This window comes from Rhinolophus hipposideros (genome assembly GCF_964194185.1).
Source record: "Rhinolophus hipposideros genome assembly, chromosome: 5".
Lineage (NCBI taxonomy): Eukaryota > Metazoa > Chordata > Mammalia > Chiroptera > Rhinolophidae > Rhinolophus > Rhinolophus hipposideros.
The window spans coordinates 98,666,089-98,688,821 of record NC_138051.1 but is presented as its reverse complement, the minus strand read 5'-3'; the positions used below and the strand labels follow the sequence as shown (position 1 = coordinate 98,688,821).

Here is a 22,733-nt window from a genome sequence, read left to right as displayed (position 1 = left end):
TCTGTGGATTGATGTATTTCATCGCTTCTGGAAAAATTCTCAATTATTATGTTTTAAAAAGTATTTATCTGCCCACTCTCTCCCCCTAACTGTATCCTCTCTGTCTGGTGCCCTCTGTCCCATATGACCCACGTGCTTTGTCTTCACTAATCTCTCCTGCTGTGTCCATTCAGCTAGCAAACACAGCCACTGAGTTTTCCATTTTGGTTACTAATGTTTTCCATTTCCAGAAGTTCTGTCTGGTGGTTTTACAAATCCACTGTGCTTTCTAACAGCTTTCTCTTCCCTGGAGCCATTTCCAAGCTTGTCTTTTATAAATTCCTTAAACATAGTGGGCACAGTGGTTCGCCGTCTCCATCCTGCGGAGTGTGCGGATCTGTTTCTCTTGCTTCCTGCACACGTTGCCTTCTCTGTGTGCCTGGTGATCTTTGACGCACGCTCATCGATGCCCTGAGGATGTATGCGTGGGGTTCTGCAAGGCCTAGGATGGCGGCCCCAGCTCCAGGGGGGATTCACATCTGCTGCGTCCAGGAGACTGGCACTTCCTGCTGGGGACCTTAGCCCGGGGCACGCCTTCAAGTTCCCTGGCCCACCCAGCTTCGAGTCTCCAAGGTGGGTCTTCCTCTTGCCACTCGACCCCAAGGAGGGGGGAGTCCTCCCCTGTGGCTCCCAGCATGCCTGGGCAGGGAAGGCCAGAGCTGACCGGTTGCCTCCCCCAGGAGCACACGCACCCCAGGAAGCAGCCTCCTGGAGCCTCAGGGGACTGTGGAGAGGCTTGGGATCCTGCTCCCCTCTCTGGGACTGTTTCCCCACGGGCACCCATGAGGGGACGTGACCCTCGCTGAACTAGGGGGCAACTGGAAGGGTGGAGGGAAAAACAGGCAGCTCCTGGCACCCAGCGAGTGCTCAGAGGTGTTCCCAGAGTGGAGCGGGGCCAGGTCAGCCCTCCACCCCTATGTCAGCCATGCGACTGAGCAGCAAGGTTGGGAACCCCCAGGGCTATGCAGGCCTGGACCAGACACCCTTCTCAGATTTGGGGTCCTGGCCCTGTGTTGTCACCTCAGAGCCTGAGGCCCCCCTAGTAGGCCTCCGGACCTCACAGAGCTGTCCTGCCAGGGCCTTGAAAGCCAGCTGCAGCTGGTGGGGGTGCCCTCCTTCACCAACTACCCCTTCTCCTTTCATTCAGAATCCTGCCATCCCCCAATGGGACCCCGTCTGTGCACCCACCATCTGCCCACCCGCCCATGTACATTCTCTCTCAACCCCCAGCAGGTCAGTGCAGAGTGGGTCTCGGCCACCAGCTAGCTGTGTGACCTTGGGCAAGTCCCAGGCCCCTCTGGTCCAGTTCCCCTCTGGAGCCTCAGGACAGTGACTAATGAGATTCCCAGGGGTCCCGAGGCAGGTGATGGTCCCATGGACAGCCCCGCTCAGGCTGTGCCAGAGGGGGTTCCCGAGGGAAGGGAAGAGCACAGGGTCTGGGGTCCGATGGTGCTGGGCACAGCCCTCTGCCCTCCAAGCAGCGGATTCCTCAACTGAACAGTGGGCGTTATGCCCATCTTGCAGGGGATACGAGCATTGGCTCCACTCGCCAAAGTCACGCCAGGCCTGGCAGCTCACACAGCCACGCGCTGGCATCTCCAGAGGAAACTGTTCTCCCATGATGGCCTCAGATCCACAGCTCAGATGGGTAGGTGAGGTTAAGGTGAGCACACAGCCCAGGAAGGTGGGTGCAGGGACAGCCCACACTTCTTTTTCATTCCTGCTCCACACTTTCTAAATTTAGCTTTCTTATTTTAAAATTGCAAATGGTGAACTCCTCACCACCTTGCAGAGGATCAGAGTGAGCATTCAGAAGAAGAAACAGATAAAGGTATAGAGTACACCTGCCATTCTTCCCAATAGAGTCACCTAAGAAAAGGGAGGGGCTTGCAGCCAGCTGGCACCCACAGGGCACTGAGTTGAGAAATCAAACCCACAGAGGAGTAGTGCTAAAAAAAACAGCCACAATGGCTTCTGGGGAGCCCTGGATGGACCCCTGCCCCAGGAGGGTCAGAACTTTCATTAGTGGCCAGCGTGAAGACGCTATACTGATAGCAGAGCTGGGCTGGAACCAGGTTCTGGAGAGGCGAAGCTGGGCACCCACCACTCCCGCAGCTCCTCCCCCAACACCCCTCCCCGCCCATGGGCCTCCTCCTCAGGTCTTCTCTGGTTTCCTCACTGACTCCTGCAAGTATCCCTCCTCACCAACTTGTGATCTGCCTCCTCCAGGAAGCCATCCAAGGCTGCAGGAAGCCCTCTGCCCTGAACCATGGCACCTGTGGTCCCCAACCCCACCTGTCGGGGCATCCTTGGGCTGTTGGGGCAGCCCCTCAGTTACGGTCCTGGGAGGGTTCAGAGCTCATCGGCTGGCCCCGATCCCTGGGGAGCTGGGTTTTTACAGCCCCACTTCCTGGAGTTCCTCAAGGGCCCTTTGTTTCTCCACTAGGGCAGATGCACTCATGTGGGCAAGAAGGAGCCCAGAGGACCCCAGGGCTGAGGCAGACCCAGGGGCACAGCTTGGCCATACTTTGTGGGGAGGGAGAAGGGCCTGAGCCTGAGCAGGCTGGGCCTGGGCCCTGTGAGACTGACCGGGCCTGCCAAGCTCTGGCACAGAGCTTCTGAGGGCAGACAGAAGACCCAGTGCACCCTGAGCACCCCATTGCCCCAGGGACCCCCTCATCAGGACCAGCAGAGAGGGGCTGTCCCATCTAAAGCTCCCACCATTCTCTGTTTCGAAGCTCCAGGGGCTTGGGAGTGGGGCGGTAAGAGGAAGTGCCAACACATGCTAGTTGCTGGGATAAACTAAGAAATAGCAAAACACTCCTGTTTATTGAGCACCGCTGACAGCTTCCCAGGTCCCTTCACTAATGCAGACCGCATAGCCCTGAGACAAAAGGAGTCTGGTCCCCATTTCACAGATGAGGAAACTGAGGCCCATAGGGTGGCGGAGGAAGCTTCCAGCTGGGTCTGACCCCAAAGCCAACCTCAGCATTAACTCCCATCCACCCCGAAGAAAAAGGGGAGCCTGGGGACTGGCCGACGTCTGGAAGGTTCCGCGCTAGGAAGCTCAGTGCCAGATCTTAACGTCACCCTCCCAGGAGCAGGTGGCAAGGACGGAGGGCAGTATGGGGTGGAAGGTGGTGCCAACACAGGCCTGTGCGTGCCCATACAGCGTCCGTGCTCTGCTGGCCGTGCGGAAGCAGTACAGGAGGACCCGGCCATCTGCGCTGCCCGTCACCAGCAGGTCTCCGTCTGGGGAACACTCGCAGCCCACAGAGTAGCCTTCCACCTGCAGAGGGTGACAGGGTGAGCAGGCCACACCAGGGCCCTACGCACATTCGATCTTCACGGCGCCTGTGAGGCAGGGGTCATTACACTCACTCTACAGAGGGGCAGGCCAGGAGCAGTGCTGGGCGTCACACCCAGCTCCCCCCAGGCAAAGCCTGAGCCTGTCCAGGAGGCTGGGGTCCTGCTGTGGACTGCTTCGCGAGGCTAGTTCAGGGGAAGCCAGTTGGAATGGCTCGCCGACAGTCACCAAGTCCCCGGCCCCCTCTACCCGAGTGAAGCAGGCCTCAGCAGGGAGAAGGGGCAGAGCTGGAAATAGCCCCACCCCCATTCTGTCCCTCTCCCCACCCCCACCCGTGACCAGTCCATGTGAGCCACAGACTCAGGAGAAACCTTTCCTGCCCAGCAGCTAGGACCTGGGGCAGGGCCAGATGTGGCCCAGGGCCTTGAGTGGAGACCGGGCCACATACATGTGGTAACCTGGGAAGGAGAAAATGGAATCTGCTGGACAGAAGGTCCGTGCGTGCTGGGGCCCCAAGTCCATCGCTGGCATTGTCTGGCGGGGGGCTCTGGGACCAGTGCTCAGCTACCTACTGGGGGCGGGGGGCGGGGGACAGGGACAGTATACCTTGTGCCCTTCGTAGCGACGCCTTCTGCTCATCCGGTAGGGCCACACAGCAGAGAAGAGGGCCAGGTAATTGCCATTGGTCTGCGCCAGGAACACAGGCTCCCGCGGGTGCAAGGCGAGGCTGGGGCAGGTGTACCTCTCCTGAGAGAGAACGGGGCCACACACAGGGTGGAGGCGGCTGCCGCCTGGGCCTGTCACCGCTGCCAGGCGCGCTGCCCAGCACACTGCCTGTGGGCCTTGTACTCGCCTCCCGGCCCCTGGCTTAGGGGTCTGTATGGTTCCTATTGCTGCTGGACGTCGGAAGTCGCACACGGGTCTCCTTGACTAAACTCAAGGAGTCAGCAGGGCTGGCTCCTTCTGGAGGCACCAGGGAGGATGTTTTCCTTGTACTTCACAGCTTCTAGGGGGTCACCTCACTCCTTGGTCATGGCCCTTGCGGTAGACTGAAAAATGCTCCCCCCAATATATTCTTGGGACCAATGAATGTCACCTAATATATTAAAAAAGGCGGGGTCTTTGCAGATGTAACTAAGTTACGGGTGCTGAGATGGGGAGATTATCCTATATTATTGCAGCCACGTGTGTCCTTACAAAAGGGAGGCTGAGGGAGATCAGACACGCTGACAAGGTGATGTGAAGAAGGAGCAGAGAGCGATCTAAAGACACTGGCGCAGAGACTGGGGGGATGTAGCCATCGCCACGTATCACCAGCAGCGCCAGACGCTGGACGCGGCAAGGGGCAGACACCCCCAAGCGCCTCCAGCGGGCGCGTGCCCTGCCGGCACTGACCTCAGCCCGGTGACACTGATTACAAACTGCTGGCCTCCAGAAGTCTGAGGGAGTACATTTCTCATGGTTTTATCTCTGTGTTACACAGCGATAGAAAATGAAGCGGCGTGCCCATCTCCGCCCCCTCCATGATGAGCCCTCATGGCAGCCCACCCAGCCCAGAGGCCCACACAACCAAATGCACATTAAGTGAGGAGGTGAACGGCCAAGCAGAGAGGAATGCATGAACAGCATGTTCAAAACCCAGGCGGGGCAATCTCTGATGCGCTCAGGTCACACAGAAACACCCCTAGAAACTCCCCCTTCTCAACTGCACTGTCCTTCCATGTCCTAAGAGTTGCCCTTAGTTGTTGCTAAGTGAGCCCAAACTCAGAGGGCAAAGTGGGGAGCAGACTAATGCCCCTCAGAGGCATGGAGGCCATGGGGCCCCATAATGAGCTCCTGGCATGACACTGCCCAGTAGAGAACCTGCTTACCTGATTCTAAGAGGGCCAACGGCTCAGGCACACAGCACTTTCATCCCCCTCACTCACTTCTCCTGCTCTCTGCAAGGGCTGCCCTCCTGGCCCCTCCCAGGACCTGTCCTTCCCAGGAGGCTGCACTAGAGCCCTGAAGTGAAGGTCTAGAGGTAAGTTTGCTCAGGGTCACTTAGAGCAGTCTGTGAACAAGGGAAAAGCAGGGAGAGGGAAAAGGTGTGTCGTGTGTGTGTGTGTGTGTGTGTATTTAAGTTCAGGTGAGAACACCAAAGAGATTAATCATGGCTTATTTGAAATCTTGAAAGATGATGATGGTAGTGATATGATAGTGATGGTAGGGATGATGATGGTGGTGATGGTGTTGATGGTGATGATGGTGGTGGTGATGGTGGTGGTGGTGATGATGGTGATGGTGATGGTGTTGATGGTGATGGTGGTGATGGTGTTGATGGTGGTGGTGGTGGTGATGGTGATGGTGGTGGTGATGGTGGTGGTGGTTATAATGATGGTGGTGATGGTGTTGATGGTGATGGTGGTGGTGGTGATGGTGGTGATGGTGGTGGTGGTGATGGTGGTGATGGTTATAATGGTGGTGATGGTGATGGTGATGGTGGTGACGTTGGTGACGGTGCTGATGGTGGTGGTGGTGATGGGGGTGGTGGTGATGATGGTTATGATGATGGTGATGATGGTGATGATGGTGATGGTTATAATGATGGTGGTGATGGTGGTGATGGTGATGGTTATAATGATGGTGGTGATGGTGGTGGTGGTGATGGTGGTGGTGGTGATGGTGGTGATGGTTATAATGGTGGTGATGGTGATGGTGATGGTGGTGACGTTGGTGACGGTGCTGATGGTGGTGGTGGTGATGGGGGTGGTGGTGATGATGGTGATGGTTATAATGATGGTGGTGATGGTGGTGATGGTGATGGTGATGGTTATAATGATGGTGGTGATGGTGGTGGTGGTGATGGTGGTGATGGTGGTGGTGATGGTGGTGACGTTGGTGATGGTGGTGGTGGTGGTGGTGGTGGTGGTGGTGATGGTGGTGACGTTGGTGATGGTGCTGATGGTGGTGGTGGTGGTGGTGGTGGTGGTGGTGATGGAGATGACAGTGGTGAAGATGGCGATGGAGATTATGAAGATGGTAGTGATGGGATGGGGGTGATGGCGAAGGTGAGGACAATGGTGGTGACAACAGTGACGGTGATGATGGTGGTGATGGTGAGGGAGATGATGACAGTGATGGAGATGGAGATGGAGATGGTGTAGGTGGCGACGATGGTGGTGAAGACAGTGACGGTGGTGATGGTGATAAGGTTGGTGATGAGGATGATGTTGGTGACAATCGTGGCAGTGGTGACGTTAGGTAATACATTTATGGGGCACTCCCTGTGCCTGGCACTGTGCTAGATCCTTTATAAGCATTCTCTCTTTAAATTTTCCAAACCATACAATGAGGCAAGTAATATTTTCACCCTCAATTTTCTAAGAGGAAAATGAGAATCAAAGAGGCTAAATAAGGGGCTCAGGGCTCTCCAGCTTGTAAGTGGTGAATCCAGGAGTTTAATGCAGGTGGCCTAACTCTGTCATTCCTGCTTTAACTCCCAAGTTACAACCCCTGCCAAAGCCACTCAGCAAGGGCAGAACGGAGACCTGTGCACTGGCTAGCATGGTAGAGGAAGGGTAGGGATGTCTTGGGCTGCTTGGCCATCTTCCCATCGATCTGCACCAAGCTGCCACTCCATACCTTTACCCTGTGGGGTGGCTGTGCTGGGCAGGGCTGAGCCGGAGGACAGTTAGGGAATCATTGTTATCGGGGAGCCTGTGAAAGGTTCTCTGGCCAGGCCTGGACCTGAACTTGCCGTCCCCCACCCTAGAGATTTCAGGCAGTCAATCTGTCCCTAAAGATCCTGCCTACTGAACAGTTTTCTGCAGGAAGTGACGGGGACCCCAGAAAGCCTAGGGCTACATAGATTCATCCTGGGGCTGAAACTGAAAGTGATGGCAAATAGGGTTTCTCACATGGAAAATCTGGTTGGAGATTTTGGCGGAGCTCCGGAAGTCCCAGGCAATAATGGTGCGGTCAGCGGAGTCCCGGCTCGAAGCGTCCGTGCTGCTCAGAAACTCAGAGCCTTCCTGGAGGAAGAGGATGTCCAAGGTCTGCTGGACCGTCGCCTTGTAGCTTCTCACCACCTGCAAAAGCAGGCATCTGTCATGCTGGTGAGCCCAGCAGCACAGGGCACATGCCCGCAGGGAGTGCACCAAGCGCCAGAGGGCAGGCGGGTTCAGTGAGGGCAGGGTGGGGTGAGGTGCTGCAGGCTGAGCAGCCATGGAGTTGGGGCCTGATACAGGGAGACCTCGGGACCCTCCTGCTCCACCAGGCAAACGTCTGTCTCCCTTAAGACCTGCCCCACGATACTTCCCACAGCCTTGCCTGATGGCCCCTCCCGGTGGAAAGCCCCCCTCCCGTGCCCATTCCACATCCATTGGCACTGGGCCCAAGGATGCTAGACGATCTCCCCTGCCAGACTGGTTCCCTAGGGAACAGCTGGTGCCTGATGAAGGTGACCTGAGGGCAGGGCCCATGCCTAGCCAAGGGCACCTAAGGGGCATCGGTGATGCCCATCAATCCAGAGCCATACTTGTAAAAGGGTCTTGCTTCTGAAGACGGCACATAATATAAGCTCCCAAAGTCCCAGCCTATTGGCCCTGGAGTAGTGGCTGTGTTACTGGGAGCGAGTGTTCGTAAAGACCACAGAGCCAGAACCATGGTGAGCAGGTTAGCTTTAAAGACATTCTTGATTAGCATCGTCGCCAATATTCTAGCCTCCTGCCTCGTAATCTAACGTGATTAAGTATCAAGTAGTTGTTCCGCTTTCTTTAGAGCGTTTTTTTTTAAGGAGGGCACAGCTCACAGTGGGCCATGCGGGCATCGAACCAGCAACCTTGGTATTACCAGCACCAAGCTCTAACCAACCGAGCTACTCGCCCACCCCTAGCGCATTTTATCACATTCGCCTTCCGTTCTAAGACAACTGCTTTGGCAGTGGCAGGTGAGAGAGGGGGGTCCCAGTACCAGGAGTAACAAGAACCCCCATTTAACAAATTCATGGACTACGCGACTTTAAATTGCAATACTGAGCAACAGGCCAGAACACAGTGCTTGGGGCCTGCCTGGCCGCCTACTTCCCAGCTCGCAGGGCGCCACCATGTGGCCGAAGCATAAACAGAGTTCTCGGTACCTTTGCACCCCCCTCACCCCATCCCTACCCAACTCACGCCCACGCCCAGCTGTAAAATGAGCCATGTTGACAAATTTTTTTTTAACTGGAGTTCGCGGCCTTTCAAACGTTGCAGACTTTTATTTTCTATCGCCCTCTTTCAAACGTATGTAAGTCAAATTCACATTAAATGCAGCACTCCATAAATCCAATTGAGACGGGGTAGGGGTGGGGGTGGTGGGGATGGAGGCCCACTCTCCATATGAGGAACACTGAGGTTCAGACACAGGCCTTTGCTCAAGATCACACAGCCAGCCGTGTTGGAGCCTCTCCCCAGCCTGGCTGCTTCCCTGGGCCACATCCCAGTCTCCTGTTGGCCAATCTTACCTCAGTAAATGTTGGAAAAAATTCCTGGGGGATGGTGGGCAACAATTGACTGACCTTCTCTGAGCTGCTTCAGAAGCAGCCCCCAGCGAGGGCGATTTCAGGGAGGGCCTCCTCAAGCCTGAGGAGTGGTCCAGAAACAGAGAGGGCAGCCCTGCAGGCCTCTGAACAGGGCAGGAGGAGGGGCTGTCCTTACTGGCCAGCGGGTATAGCTGCTCCACAGGCAGCGCGGGCTCCTCCCTCCCGTCCTCCCTCTCTCCATCCCTGCACCAGGATTCCACGAGCCGCTCTGCCCTCCCAGGGGATCCCTGAATCACAGTGTGGACTGGGAGGAAAGCTCTGGAGCCCTGGCCAGGAGGGGCACAGCGGCTGCACTGCTGACGAGTGGCTCCGCCGGCCCAGTCTGGAGCTGGAGCAGCCATCTAGGGCCTGGGAGGGGACGTGGCCCACCATTGCAGTGTTTGGAACTATTCTGGAGGCGAGGGATGCTGAGGAGTCCCCATCATCGTGGCTCTGAAGCTATCTCCTTACCGGCTCCTCCCATCCCACAGCCATTCCAGTCTCCCCTCGCTTAAACCACCCTCCCCAAAAGCCACCCAGGTCTCCACTGGCCTAGGCTGCATGGGGTCTGAATGCCTCCCTTCCCCCTTTTCCAGAAACCCTCTCTCTCACTACAGTTCAAGTGAGGGTGAGGGGAGCACAGGCAGGAGAGGAGTGCGTCTGGCCCAGCTCATGTCCCTGGACACAGCCCGGTGGCGGGGGGGACACAGCAGCCCCTGAAGCCCCACCAGCCCACAGAGAATGGCCAGTGGCAGGCTTCCACAGGCACCAGCAGGACTGTGAGCCCCTGTGGGCCCGTTTGGGCCTTTGCACCTCAGCCCCCTCCAGCAGCAGCACCTCGATTCCCCACTTGGGCTGGAAAACACATCGGCCCAGGAAAGGGTGGAGGAAGAGGAGGGCCCTCTCTGCCACTCGCTGAGTGTCCGGTACATGCCAGCCACTGGTGGTGGGTTCACACAAATATGACGACAGCGACGGTGGGAGGTAGCTTCTCCCAGAGGGTGGCATGAAGACTCAGAGAGAGCAAGGAGCCAGGGGTGCTCGGCCTGTCCACCACAGAACGACCTGCATGCCCCCCCAGCACACTGCCCGCCTCCCAACACAAACTCTTCCAGGAGAACGAAAACCACTGTTCTGTGCGTTTCCTGAGAATGGATGGAAATGGCCCAATTCATTAGGGCTTCATAAAACTGAATGGCCGGGAAACAAGCCGTGTTATGGGCGATCCCTGCCAATAACGCTGTCATAAGTGGTAGGCTGACCTTTGAAGTGATCGCTGCCGAACATGATTTACTCGCCTTCACAACTGCTCGTGCCCCAGGAAAGAGCAAAGGAGCCATTCGTGTGTCTAGCTGGTGGGTTTTATGGCAACCTTAATTACACCGACAGCTGGCGCCTCCCGTCCCAGGGGCGTGGGATGGCGCGACACGGCCTAACTAGCTGGGTCCAGAAGGGAGGCTCACTGGACTCTTCTGGCGGGTAAGCAGCTGCTTGGCCAAAGGTCTATGGCTTTGGGGAAAGGCGAAGACATGATCATGACATGTTCATTTGTGGTGAAAATCACCTAATGTCCTGAAGGTCCGCCAACTGCTCGGCCCACCAGACAAACCTGGGTAAGTTGCTGCTGGGGACTCATCTGAAGGCACCGCTTTCCCTTCCTTGGGTCCCTGCCACTTCCAAGTGTGTGGGTTGGGGCACAGGCATGGCTCCAGTCCTGGCCCAGCCGCTGACTCACCATGTCCCAGGGATGTCCCTTCTCTCTCCGGGTCTGGCCTTTGAGTCATCTCCACCAGAAGCCTGGGCCTCTGCGCCTCTAAGCACGGTGGGTGCCAGCTCCCCTCACTGTACCCCTGCCAGTCCTCTGGTGGGGCACACACGGCTCTGGGCTCCCACAGGACCTATGCTCCTTCAGCCGACTGCCCAGGTTGCCTGCCTACCCCAAGGACTGTGAGTTCCCGGGGACAGACATGTCACATTTCTGGGTCATGCTGGGACAGCACTGGGTCTGCACACTGCAGGCAGGATAATGAATGAGTGGATAAGTGGATGAGCAGACAAACAAATGGATGAATGAACAAAAGGACAACTTGAAAAGTAGCAACCTGGACTCCTTTGGCTGCCAGCAACATGACGGCACTTGGGGCTGAAGCAACACGCAAGAAGCCACTGCCACCAGTTCCAGCAGGCAGGCTGGGCGATGACACTCATTCACAGGGTTCTCTTGTGGCCCGTGACATGGACACAAAGGAAACCTGATTTTCCAAGGAGCTCCCACGTGGGGTGGGAGCAAAGAGCAGAGCAACTGTGCTCAATGCCACGTCATCATCAGCGAGGCTGGCGGACGCCTCTCCCTCCCCTGTGGGAGGCAGACACCTGGGTATCTGAGCCTGACAGCCCATTACTGACTGTGTAGCCCTGGGCAAGTAACTCGCCTCTCCATGCTCAGTCTCCAGACTTGTAAGGTGCGGACAGTAACAGAACCTTTGGCTTGCCAGTAAACAAAGGTGACGGGCCTGGCTCAGTGGCCAAAGTGCAGCAACCGCTCGTAAAGCTTCTCTGCCCCAGCCGGCCAGAACTAGAGGCCCCAGGATGGAGCCGTGAGTCCCTGGGCAAGTCTCTTCTTCCCAGATTTCTATTCCTTCTCCCTGAAAATGAACATACTGGTCTCTTTCAGATGCTAAGATGAGAGGGGTCTATTCATAAGGGTAAAACTTTCTAGGGTTTAAATTAACACAAGGAAAAGTAGACATTCACACAGGATAGTGTTCACCAAAGTACGCTATTGGTAAATTCAAAAAGGACCAGAAATTTACATTAAGAATAAAAAGAAACTAAAGACTTTTAAGAAGAAAACATGACTGAAGTTTTCTATAACCTGGGACTGGGGGAAACTTTCCTGGCTATGACTCTAAGGCCAGAAGCAATAAGACAAGAGATGGGTAAATCTGATGACATGAAAATAATAATAAAAAAACACTATCGCATGGCATAAAAACAAGCAAATAAATAAGTAAAAAAGACAAATGGGGGGTATATCTGCAACTTATATTAGAGGCAAACTTCCCTACCCCTAATATACAGACAGTTTCTTAAAACAGATGAAAATGATCAGTAGCTCTACAGAAACGTGAGCAGGAGAAGTGAACAGTTCACATAAATTCAAATCTACTTGGTCCTTCGATCCTGCTCATAAGAAATGAGATCTTGTTCATGAGAAGTGAAAATTTAAATTACAATTTCAAATTAGCAAAATCCAAAAATTTGACCTCACACGCCATTACGTGGCTCTGGGGCCTCAGTCCATCTACATGCCACCAACAGAAATGCAAAGTGGTCCTGTCCCTGTGGAGAGAACCTGGGCACCTCGCGCACAGTGACACACCTCGCCACCCAGCCGCGTGCATGACCTGGCAGGCCACTGAAGGAACTGATCCAAAGTGACACAGCAAAGCCCCAAGAGATCCAAGCACAGGCCATTGAAAGCAGCACTACTTGTGAAAATAAAAAACTGGAAGGACCCAAATGGACATCAAAAAGGGACCGGTTAAATAAACGTCAGTACAACCCCCCCACACCCAGAATGCTATGCAGCCAAAAAGAGAATGAGATCTGCCTCCCCCCCTGCTATATGGTGTGACCTCAATACACTGCTCAGTGAAAAAAGCAAAGTGGGAGAAAAATGGGTGGAAAGAAAGTATAAGACGTGATATACGACTAAATATATGTGTTTGCTTACATTAAAAACACAAAAAACAGTACTGTCTTTCCCAAAAATAAGATCTAGCTGGACAATCGGCTCTAAAGCGTCTTTTGGAGCAAAAATTAATATAAGACCCGGTTTTATTTTACTATAATATAAGACTGGGTCTTATATAATATAATACAATAATATAATATTATAATATAATATAATATAATATAATATAATATAAAATAATATATACCGGGTCTTATATTAATTTTTGCTCCAAAAGACGCGTTAGAGCTGATTGTCCGGCTAGGTCTTATTTTCGGGGAAACAGGGTAAAAAGAGAAAAACCAAAAAATAAAGTAAATAAATAAATGAGACTGCCTCTAGCAGAGGGAGAGAACAGAATAGAGGAGGCAGAGTTGGAGGTAAAACTTAGAAAATTTCTGTAAAGGGCCAAATAGTAAATATTTTAGGGTTCGTGGGCCACTAGTAGGTAGTCACTGTTGAGTGTGTGTGTGTGTGTGTGTGTGTGTGTGTGTGTGTGTGTGTGTGAGAGTAGGTGTGTGTGTGTGTTACAGCTGCTTAAAAATGTAAAACATTCTTAGCTCAAGGACCATACAAAAATAGTCCAAGGCCAAATTGGTCCCAGGGGCTGTAGTTCTCCAATTCCTTCTCCAGAACAATGTAATATTTTATAACATTATACAACAAAATTAACTTAAAAGGCAGTCTCTAAAATGTGAAAGCAAAATTAAGCAAATGAAACTAACCATGTATTGAGCTGGTCGCTTAACCATAGGATTTATTTTAAGAGACATTAAAGCACAGTAATTTAATGGTAGATCCTAAGTTGAATATACATTATGAACAGAAAACCAGTAATTTGATGGTAAATCCTAATTAGATATACACTGTGAACAAAAAGAACTGCAGAAATCTTAAACTGTTTTCAGTCATTACATTGCTAGTGTCAATATATACCAAAAAAATTGGCAGATAGAAATAAAAATTTTCAGTATAAAAGAAATAAAAAATATGTAAAAGCAGAGAAGCTAGAGAAAAAAATCTGCGATCCCAAATTTGAATTGGAAAAATCAGTACTGTCAATGATGTATTCTTTTTTATAACAACAAAATCATTTCCTAGCTCTGTCCACAGAAGGGTAACCACCGCAGTCCGATTCTGGTCTCTAAACCCAGCTACGCCCACAGCTACACTGACAAGATGACAGACCAGAGCTTTACAACAGTTATTATACTATAGAGCATATGTTTACAAAGGTAGAGGAGAGATGTGAAGGATACATGAGACCCTCACTGAACTTCTAGAGATGAAATACACAATGTTGAGATGAAAGGTACGTTAGATGGGATTAACATCAGATGAAGACACTGCCAGAAAAAAAAAAAACACATTAGTGAACTAGAAGAACACAGCAATCAAAATGATTCAAAACAAACTAAAGAGGAAAAAAATGACGGGATTTTTTATATGAACGAAATCTAGTTTTAACCCCAAATGGAGTAAACCCACCATGGCCTCTCACTCTCTCCCACAAATTACAACTAAAAATTCTGGACAAAATTCAAGCAACTACCTGAAGACTTTGAAAAGTAAATAATAGCAGGTGGGTTAGGGGAAGGAAGTCAAAATTTGAAGAAACACCAGTATAGTAAGTGGGGCTCTATGTTTGTGGGATTTTTTAGGTGTGTGTGTGTGTGTGTGTGTGTGTGTGTGTGTGTGTGTGTGTTTTCTTGGTCTTTTAACTCGTGACGTTGACCCACAGACTGACTGAATTAAGGAATTACATAGTGGGCATGAACAGCAAACATTTTGAAATAAATCCATCATTTTGGTCAAAGGAACAAGAAAATAGGCCCCTATAAGCCAGGGAGCATAGGGGAAATTAAAGAAAATACCTCCTCCTTGCTCTCTCAGTCCTGCCCCAATACCAGCCCCAACAGCAGAACTGCACTGAGCTGATGGTGCACAAGTACTCAAAACCCAGAAGGGGAAAAAGTTTGAATAGGAGAACTGGGGGAAAGGGACTATATTGTTTAAAAAACAAAAGCAAAAGCAAAACAGGGAGAGGGAAAGCCATGTTATTTTTTTCCTTTATTTTCTCCAAAGTTAGCCACTTTGCTTTGAAAGGCATCTCAGTTGTGGACATTGTGTGACAATGTCCAAAGCTAACACTGAGAGAACTCTATCTCTCTAGGCAGAAGAACCAGGAAAGCAGGCCCTGGGGAGCCAGGGAGTCAGGGAGAAATTCAAAAGAGGAGAGAGCTGAGAAGGGAATCCTCTAATTAATTCTGTGTATGAGCTGACAGATGTCCCAGGACAATCCTTACAGGACACATGTGTGGAATACAATCAAAGAAGCACAGCTAAAGCTTTGAGAAGTGGAGTACCACATAACCACTGCCGAAGTCTGAAACTAACCGTTTAGTGGCTCAACATCACAAAGGTGTTTAATACTGAATTGAAAATGGAACACTGCCCACAGAAGGAGAGAAACATTTACAATCCGAACCTAATAGGGTTGGTGGCCTGTTGAGATAAACAAATCACTATTCTCCACATGATTTTAATAGGACCCAGGATCTCAAAACATAATATTCAAAACGTGCAGGATATATTCTGAAATTACTTGACATATAAAGAACCAGGAAAATGCAAACAGTAACCATGAGAAAAGTGAAACAATAGACGCCAACTCTGAAATACCCAGATGTTGGAATTATCAGACACATTTGAACAGTCATTATAATAATACTCTTGAAATGAATGGATAATCTCAATAGAGAAACAGAAATTATATATTTTTAAATAAAAATAGATCTGAAAATATTTTTTTAAATCGCGGGATAAGCCCAATAACAAAATGGAAGTGACAAAAGACAGACCCTGAACTTGAAGGTAGACTGACAGAAATAATTCAATCTGAAACAAAAATGAACAAAGCCTTAGGGACCTGTGGTATAATATAAAAAGCTTAAATATTTTTGTCAATGGAGTTCCTGAAGGAGAGGGGAAAGAGAGCAGTGCAAATACATACATATGTGTGTGTGTGTGTGTGTGTGTGTGTGTATAAACATATATATATATATATTTGGATATATATGTATATCCAAAGCGCCCAAATTTGTTGAAAGGCATAAATTGACAGAGTGAAGAGGCTCAGCAAGCCACATAGAGGATAAAATCAAAGAAAACACCAACCCCTTACACATCATACTCAAACTTCTGAAAACTTGAAAGAAAAAAATCTTGAAAGCACCCAGGGGGATAAAATGAAGCATTAAATAAACAATAATTTGAAATACTATGGATTTCTCATCAGAAAGTATGGAGGCCAAAAGATAGTGGAACATATCGAAAATGGCGAAAGAAAGGAGTAGTGACCCAGAATTTTAGCATCAAAATATCCTTCAGGAATAAAGGTGAAATAAAGGCCTGACAGATTGGAAAAAACAAACTAACTAACTAACTGAATTTGTCATCAGCATACCTGCTCTGTCTAAAACAAATGGTAAAGAAAGTTCTTTAGGTTGAAGAAAAATAATAGCAGAGGAAAACTTGGAACTTCAGGAAGGAAGAGTAATAGTGATGGCATATGATTGGGTAAATATAAAAGACCATTTTCCTCCAATTAAGTTCTCTGAAATATTCACGACTGTTGAAAACAAATATTGCAAGTCCTTAAGGAAGAAAGAAAATTATACTAGACCTGAATACTAGACCCAAAAGAATTAAAAGCAATGAAAATAGTAAATATGTAGGGAAATATAAAATACTTTTTTTCATTAAAGTATTTTTTAAAAATAACTTGCTGTTTCCAGCAAAAATAACAATCTATTGTGGGAATTGTAATATGTATAGTAGTAAAAGGTATGTCAACAGTAGCACGAAGACCCTAAGGAGAAAAGTTGAAAATTTGTATATTGTTGTAAGGTTCTTACACAAGAAGAGATATAGTATGACTGGAAAGTAGACTGGTAAGATAAAGAAGTATGCTATAAACTCTAAAGCAACCACTGGAAATAAACCACAACACAAAGCTACAGACAATAAAACAACAAAGGAGATAAGATGAAATAAAAAAAATACGAAATTAATCCAAGAAAAAAGAGGGGAAGGATAGAAAGAATGACAAAAGAATAGTTGGAACAAACAAAAAAATAGCAAGATGTCAGATTTAAACCCAACCATATCAATAATTACACTTAATTAAAACAGGATAAATACACCAGTTCAAATGAAAAGATTGTTATGTAGAATTAAAATAAATGATCAACGACCAACTCAAAGCTGCCTACAAGAAACGTGTTTTAAATATAAAGACTCAAATTGGTTAAAGTAAACAGATGGAAAAAGATGTACCGTGCTAACAGTAATCAACATAAACTTGGAATGCCTATGTTAATAACAAAGTAGATTTTGGAGTAAAGAACACTTTCAAGGATAAAAAAGGTCTTTTCACAATGATGAAAGAGTCAGTTCATCAGGAAAACGTAAGAATTTTAAAGCTTGAAAACAAATGAAGGAAAATTAATAGAACTTAAAAAGTAAATACGACACATCCACTTTTACAGTCCCAAATTTCAACCAGCTGCTCTTTAACTAATAGAACAAATAAATAGAAATATCGGAAAGACTATAGAAGACTTGAATAAAACTATCAATCAACTTGACTGAATTGATATTTCTAGAACATTGCACCCAACAACAGCAGAATATACATTCTTTTCAATTGTACACAGAACACTTACCAAGATAGACATATTCTAGGACATCAAACAAGTCTCAATAAATGTAAAAGGATTCAAACATACAATGTATGTTTTGTGACCACAATGGAGTTAAATCAGAAATCACTAACAGTTACCTGGAAAATTCCCAAGTATTTGGAATATAAATAGCACACTCCTGAATAATCCATGGATCAAAAAGGTAATTAGAAAGTACTTCTTACTGAAGAAAAATGAAAAGTAATACATCAACACTTGTATAATGCAGCTGCAAAACCTAGAGGGAAATTAACAGCACTGAACATCTAGAATAGAAAAGAAGTCTTAAAACAATGACCTCAACTTCCACTTTAAGAAACTAGAAAAAGTCGGGGGGTGGGGGGTGGGAGATGAGGGTAAGGGGGATCAAATATATGGTGATGGAAGGAGAACTGACTCTGGGTGGTGACCACACAATGGGATTTATAGATGATGTAATACAGAATTGTACACCTGAAATCTATGTGATTTTACTAACAATTGTCACCCCAATAAATTGAAAAAAAAGAAACTAGAAAAAGAAGATAAAATTAAACCCAAATTTTAAGCAGAAGAAAATAATTAAGATAAGAAAATAAATCAATATTTAAAAAAAGAAAGAAACAGAAAAATCAATGAAACCAAAATCTGGTACTTTCAACAAAATTGAAAAGCCTCTAGGCAGACTGATCAAAGGAAAAAGAGAATAGACACAAAGTATCAATATCAGGAATGAGAGAAAGGGGCAGATTATACAGATATTAAAAATAATTAAAATATTATGAAAAACTTTATGCCAAAAAATTAGGTAACTTTGATGAAATGGATAAATTTCTTGAAGGACGCGAATTGCTAAAGGTCACTCAAAGAGAAGCAGAAAACTGGAATAACTCTACATTTACTAAATAAATTTTATTTAAATTTTCAAATCTTTCCACAAAGAAAATTTCAAGGTAAGAGAGCTTCACAAATCAATTCTAGCAAACATTTATGGAAGAAATAATATCAATTCTACACAAACTCTTCCAGAAAATTGAAGAAAAAGGAACATTTCCCAAGTCATTCCATAAGGCCAGAATTACTCTGATACCAAAACCAGACAAAGATATTTACAAGAAAAAGTACAGATCAATACCCCTCCTGAACATACATATAAAAATTCTTAACACATTTTAGCTCATAGAATCCCAAATTATACAGTGGATGATACATCATGATCAAGTGGGATTTATCCTAGGAATGCAAGATTGTTTTAATATTTGAAAATCTATCAACGAAATTCACCCTATGAACAGAATAAAAAAGAAAAACCAAATTATCCCTTCTATAGACGTGAGAAAGGCATTTGACGAAATCCAACATTCACTCATGATAAGGACTTTAAACAAACTAGGAATAAAGGGAATGTCTTCAAACTGATAGGAGCATTTACAAAAACACCTATAGTTCACATCATATGTAACTGAAAAAGAATGAATACTTTCCCTCTAAGATTAGGAACAAAGCGGTCCACTCTCACTGCTCCTATCAGATGTTCTTGAGGCTTGAGCAGGTGAAATAAGGTAGAAGCAGGGAGGGTGGGAGGGGGGAAGAAATGGCGTCCGGATTGGAAAAGAAGAATTAAACCTGCATTTATTCACAGAGGACATGATCATCTTTGCAGAAAGCCCAACAGAATCTACAAAGAAACTACTAGAATTAATAAATGAGCTTAGAAGAGTTGCAGAATTCAAGGTGAATATACAAATATCCATTGTATTTCTATATACTAACAATGCATAATCAGAAATTGAAATTTAAAACTTCTACTTACAACAGCATAAAAAATATAAATACTTAGGAATAACTCTGGCAAAAAAAAAAGTGAAGGAATACAATGAAAACTATAAAACACTGGTGAGAGAATTTAAAAGTTTAAATATATGGAGAAGCATACTATGCTTGTGGATTGGAAGACTCAAAATTGTTAAGAATTCAATTCTCTGTCAAATTGAGCTGTAGATTAAATGCAATAGCATTCAAAATTCATGCAGTTTTTTTTGTAGAAACTGACAAAGTGATTGTAAAATTGAAATGTAAATGCAAAGAACCTAGAACATCAAAACAATTTTGAAAATGAAAAAAATTGGAAGACTTACCCTACCTGATTTTAAGACTCATTATAAGCTTACAATAATGAAAACAACAGGGTTTTGGTGTAAGACAGATAAAGCAATGGAATAGAAGAGAGTACTCAACAGACCTACACATATTTAGTCAACTGGTTTTCCACAGAGGTATAAAGGCATAAATACTGTTTTCAACAAATGTTGCAGAATATTGCAAATCCATATGCAAAACCATGAACTTCCAGCCATACCTTGTATCATATACAAAAATTAATATGAAATGGACCACAGACTAATATAAGGTCCAAAACTATAAAACTTCTAAAAGTAAACAGGAGCAAATCTTTGTGGCCTTAGGTTAGGCAAAATTTACTTAAATATAATACCAATAGCATGATTCAGAAAAGAAAAACACTTATAAAAATGGATTTTATCAAAAAATTTTAAATTTGCTCTTCAAAAATACTGTTATGAGAATAAAAATACACCTCATAGACTGGAAAGAAGCATTTGCAAATCACATTTGTGATAAATGTCTTATATCCAAAATATATGAAGAACTCTCAAAACTCAGTAGTACAAAAACAAACAATCTGATTAAAAAAAACGCAAAATAATTGAACAGACACTTCATGCAGAGATAGCAAATAAGCTCAAGGAAAGATGTTCAATATCATTAGTCATTAGGGAAGTGCAAATTAAAACCACAGTGAGATACCACATGACACACATTTCAGAATGACTAAAATTAAAAAGATTGATCATACCAAATGCCGGCTAAGAGACAGAGCAATGGAACCCTCACACAATGTTGGTGGGAGTGTAAAATAGTGCAACCATTTGGAAAACTGGCCGTTTCTTTAAAAGTTTAACATACACCAGCATATGACCCAGACATTCCAATCCTAGGATTGATCTAACATCTTAAGTCTGCTGGAGCTGCCATAACAAAGTACCGCAGACTGGGGGCTTAAAAAACAGACATTTATTTTCTCACAGTTCTGGAGGCTGAAAGGTGCCAGGAGGATTGATTTCTGGTGAGAACTCTCACCTAGATTTGAAGATGATGTTTTCTTGCTGTGTCCCCATGTGGCCTTTTCTCTGTGCAGCACACAGAAATAGCTCTGTGTCTCTTCCTCTTCTTATAAGGACACCAGCCCTATTGGATTAGAGCAGGGGTGTCCAAACTTTTCTCAACGTTTTTTACCAAGGGCCATATGCGGTAAAATACACAAACAGCTGGGCCACTCACTGAGGTGAAGGCCAATATTAATCTCATATCAAAACCTCACCTGGTTTATTTAAGTAAACTAAATATATTTTTGGAATTTGCTGTGGGCCAATTAACAATGAATTATGGGCCGCAGTTGGCCCGCGGGCTGCAGTTTTGACACTCCTGGATTAGAACCTTACTCTTACAGCCTCGTTTATCCTTAATTATCTCTTTAAAGCCCTGTCTCCAAATACAGTCACATTGGGGGTTGGGGCCTGGACATATGGCTTGGAGGTAGGGGGAACACAGTGCCGTCCTTAACACCCAGAGAAATGAAAGCATGTATCTACACATAGGCTGGTACATGAATGTTAATAGAAAGTTTATTTGTAATAACCCAAAGCTGGAAACAACCCAATGTCTGTCAGTGGTAAATAGTTAACTGTGGCATATCCTTACAATGGAATACTATTTAGCAATATGAAGGAATGAACTATTATTGATACACACAATAACATGGATCAATTGCAAAATAATTATGCTGGGAAAAAGCCACACAAAAAAGAGTACATACTATAGGGCCATGTTTACACAAAAATTCTAGAAAGTGAAAACTAATTTATAATGACAGGGAATAGACTGAGTGGTTGGCTGAAAACAAGTGGGTCTCAGAGGAACAGAAGGAAGGGACTATGAAAGGTTCACAAAAATGTTTGAAAGTGATGGACATATCACTTATCTTGATTGTGGTAATGGTTTCATGGATTTATACGTATGTCAAAACTTGTTACACTGTACACTTCAAATATGTGCAGTTTATTGTATGCCAATTTTACTCCCATAAATGTATTTTTTAAAAAGGTCTGACGTGGAAAAAAGGAAGTCAAAATAAAGACTTTTTAAAAAAAATAAAAACTGAGATTCACTGCCAGCAAACCTATACTACAAGGTTTGTTTGTAAATGTTAAAGAAAGTTCTTCAGACTGAAGTGTAATGACACCAGGTTGGTACTCAGATCAACAGGAAGGAATGAAGACCCTTTAGCCATTTAAAAAATAATGAAACAATGTTAAGAACAATTTTAAGCCAACAAATTTGACAATTTCAATGAAATGGACAAATTCATTGAAAAGTTACAAAAACGAATAAATAGAACACCTGAATAACCTTATATACACCTTTTAAAAAAACAGTTTTTGTTTTTGTAATTAAAAACCTGGGTCCAGATGGCTTTACTGGTGAATTCTTTCAAACATTAAAGAAGAACTAACACTAATCCTACACAATTATTCAGAAAGTACATGAGGAGAGAACCTTTGTCAATTCAGTTTTGAGGCCAATATTAATCTCATATCAAAACCAGAAAAAGACAACACAAGAAAAAAGTATAAGCCAATAATCCTCATGAACATAGATATAAAACTCACAACAAATTATTAGCAACTATAATTGAATCACATATTAAAAGCATAATACATCATGTAGGGTTTATCCCAGAAATGCATGATTGGTTTAACATTAAAAAAAAATAAATAAATGTAATTCACCATATTAACTGAATATAGGAAAAACTATAGATGCGATATAATCTTTTGACAAAATACAACATCAATATATAGTTTAAAAAAAAATCCTTTCCGGAAAAAGAACTTTCAGAAAACTAAGAATAGAAGGGAATTTCCTTAAACTGACTTAGGACAGCTATGGAAACCCCCATCTAACATCACTCTTACTGGTAAAAGACTGGATGCTTTCCCCATAAGATCAGGAACAAGAAAAGGATGCTCACTCTCACCACTTTTATTCAACACTGTGTTGAATGTGTTAGCCATCGCAATACAACAAGAAAAAGAAATAAATGCATACACATTGGGAAGGAAGCTGTAAAACTATTATTCACAGATAATGTGACTATGTACATGGAAATTTCTCAGTAATCTATGAAAAAGCTAGTAGGACTAAGAAGTGGATTGAGTAAGGTCACAGGATACAAGGTCAATACAGTCATCCCTCAATATCTGTGGGGGACTGGTTCCAGGAGCCCCGGAGGACACCAAAATCCAC

The 22,733-nt window shown here is 45.9% G+C and overlaps 1 protein-coding gene across 5 annotated transcripts in view; it reads right to left on the bottom strand.

Annotated features, from left to right (window-relative positions):
• Positions 1 to 2,849: 2,849 nt before the first annotated feature.
• The window catches only part of WDR25 (WD repeat domain 25), a 130,674-nt gene continuing 110,790 nt past the window's right edge, over positions 2,850 to 22,733 (bottom strand). For all 5 annotated transcript variants that reach the window (XM_081049628.1, XM_081049626.1, XM_081049627.1 and 2 more), the window contains 3 exons: positions 7,246 to 7,416; positions 3,953 to 4,093; positions 2,850 to 3,328 (listed from right to left, as the gene is read on the bottom strand). In XM_081049628.1, coding sequence (XP_080905754.1) covers positions 3,107 to 3,328; positions 3,953 to 4,093; positions 7,246 to 7,416 — 534 coding nt within the window. In that variant the 3' untranslated portion in view covers positions 2,850 to 3,106. The remainder of the gene's footprint in view (positions 3,329 to 3,952; positions 4,094 to 7,245; positions 7,417 to 22,733) is intronic.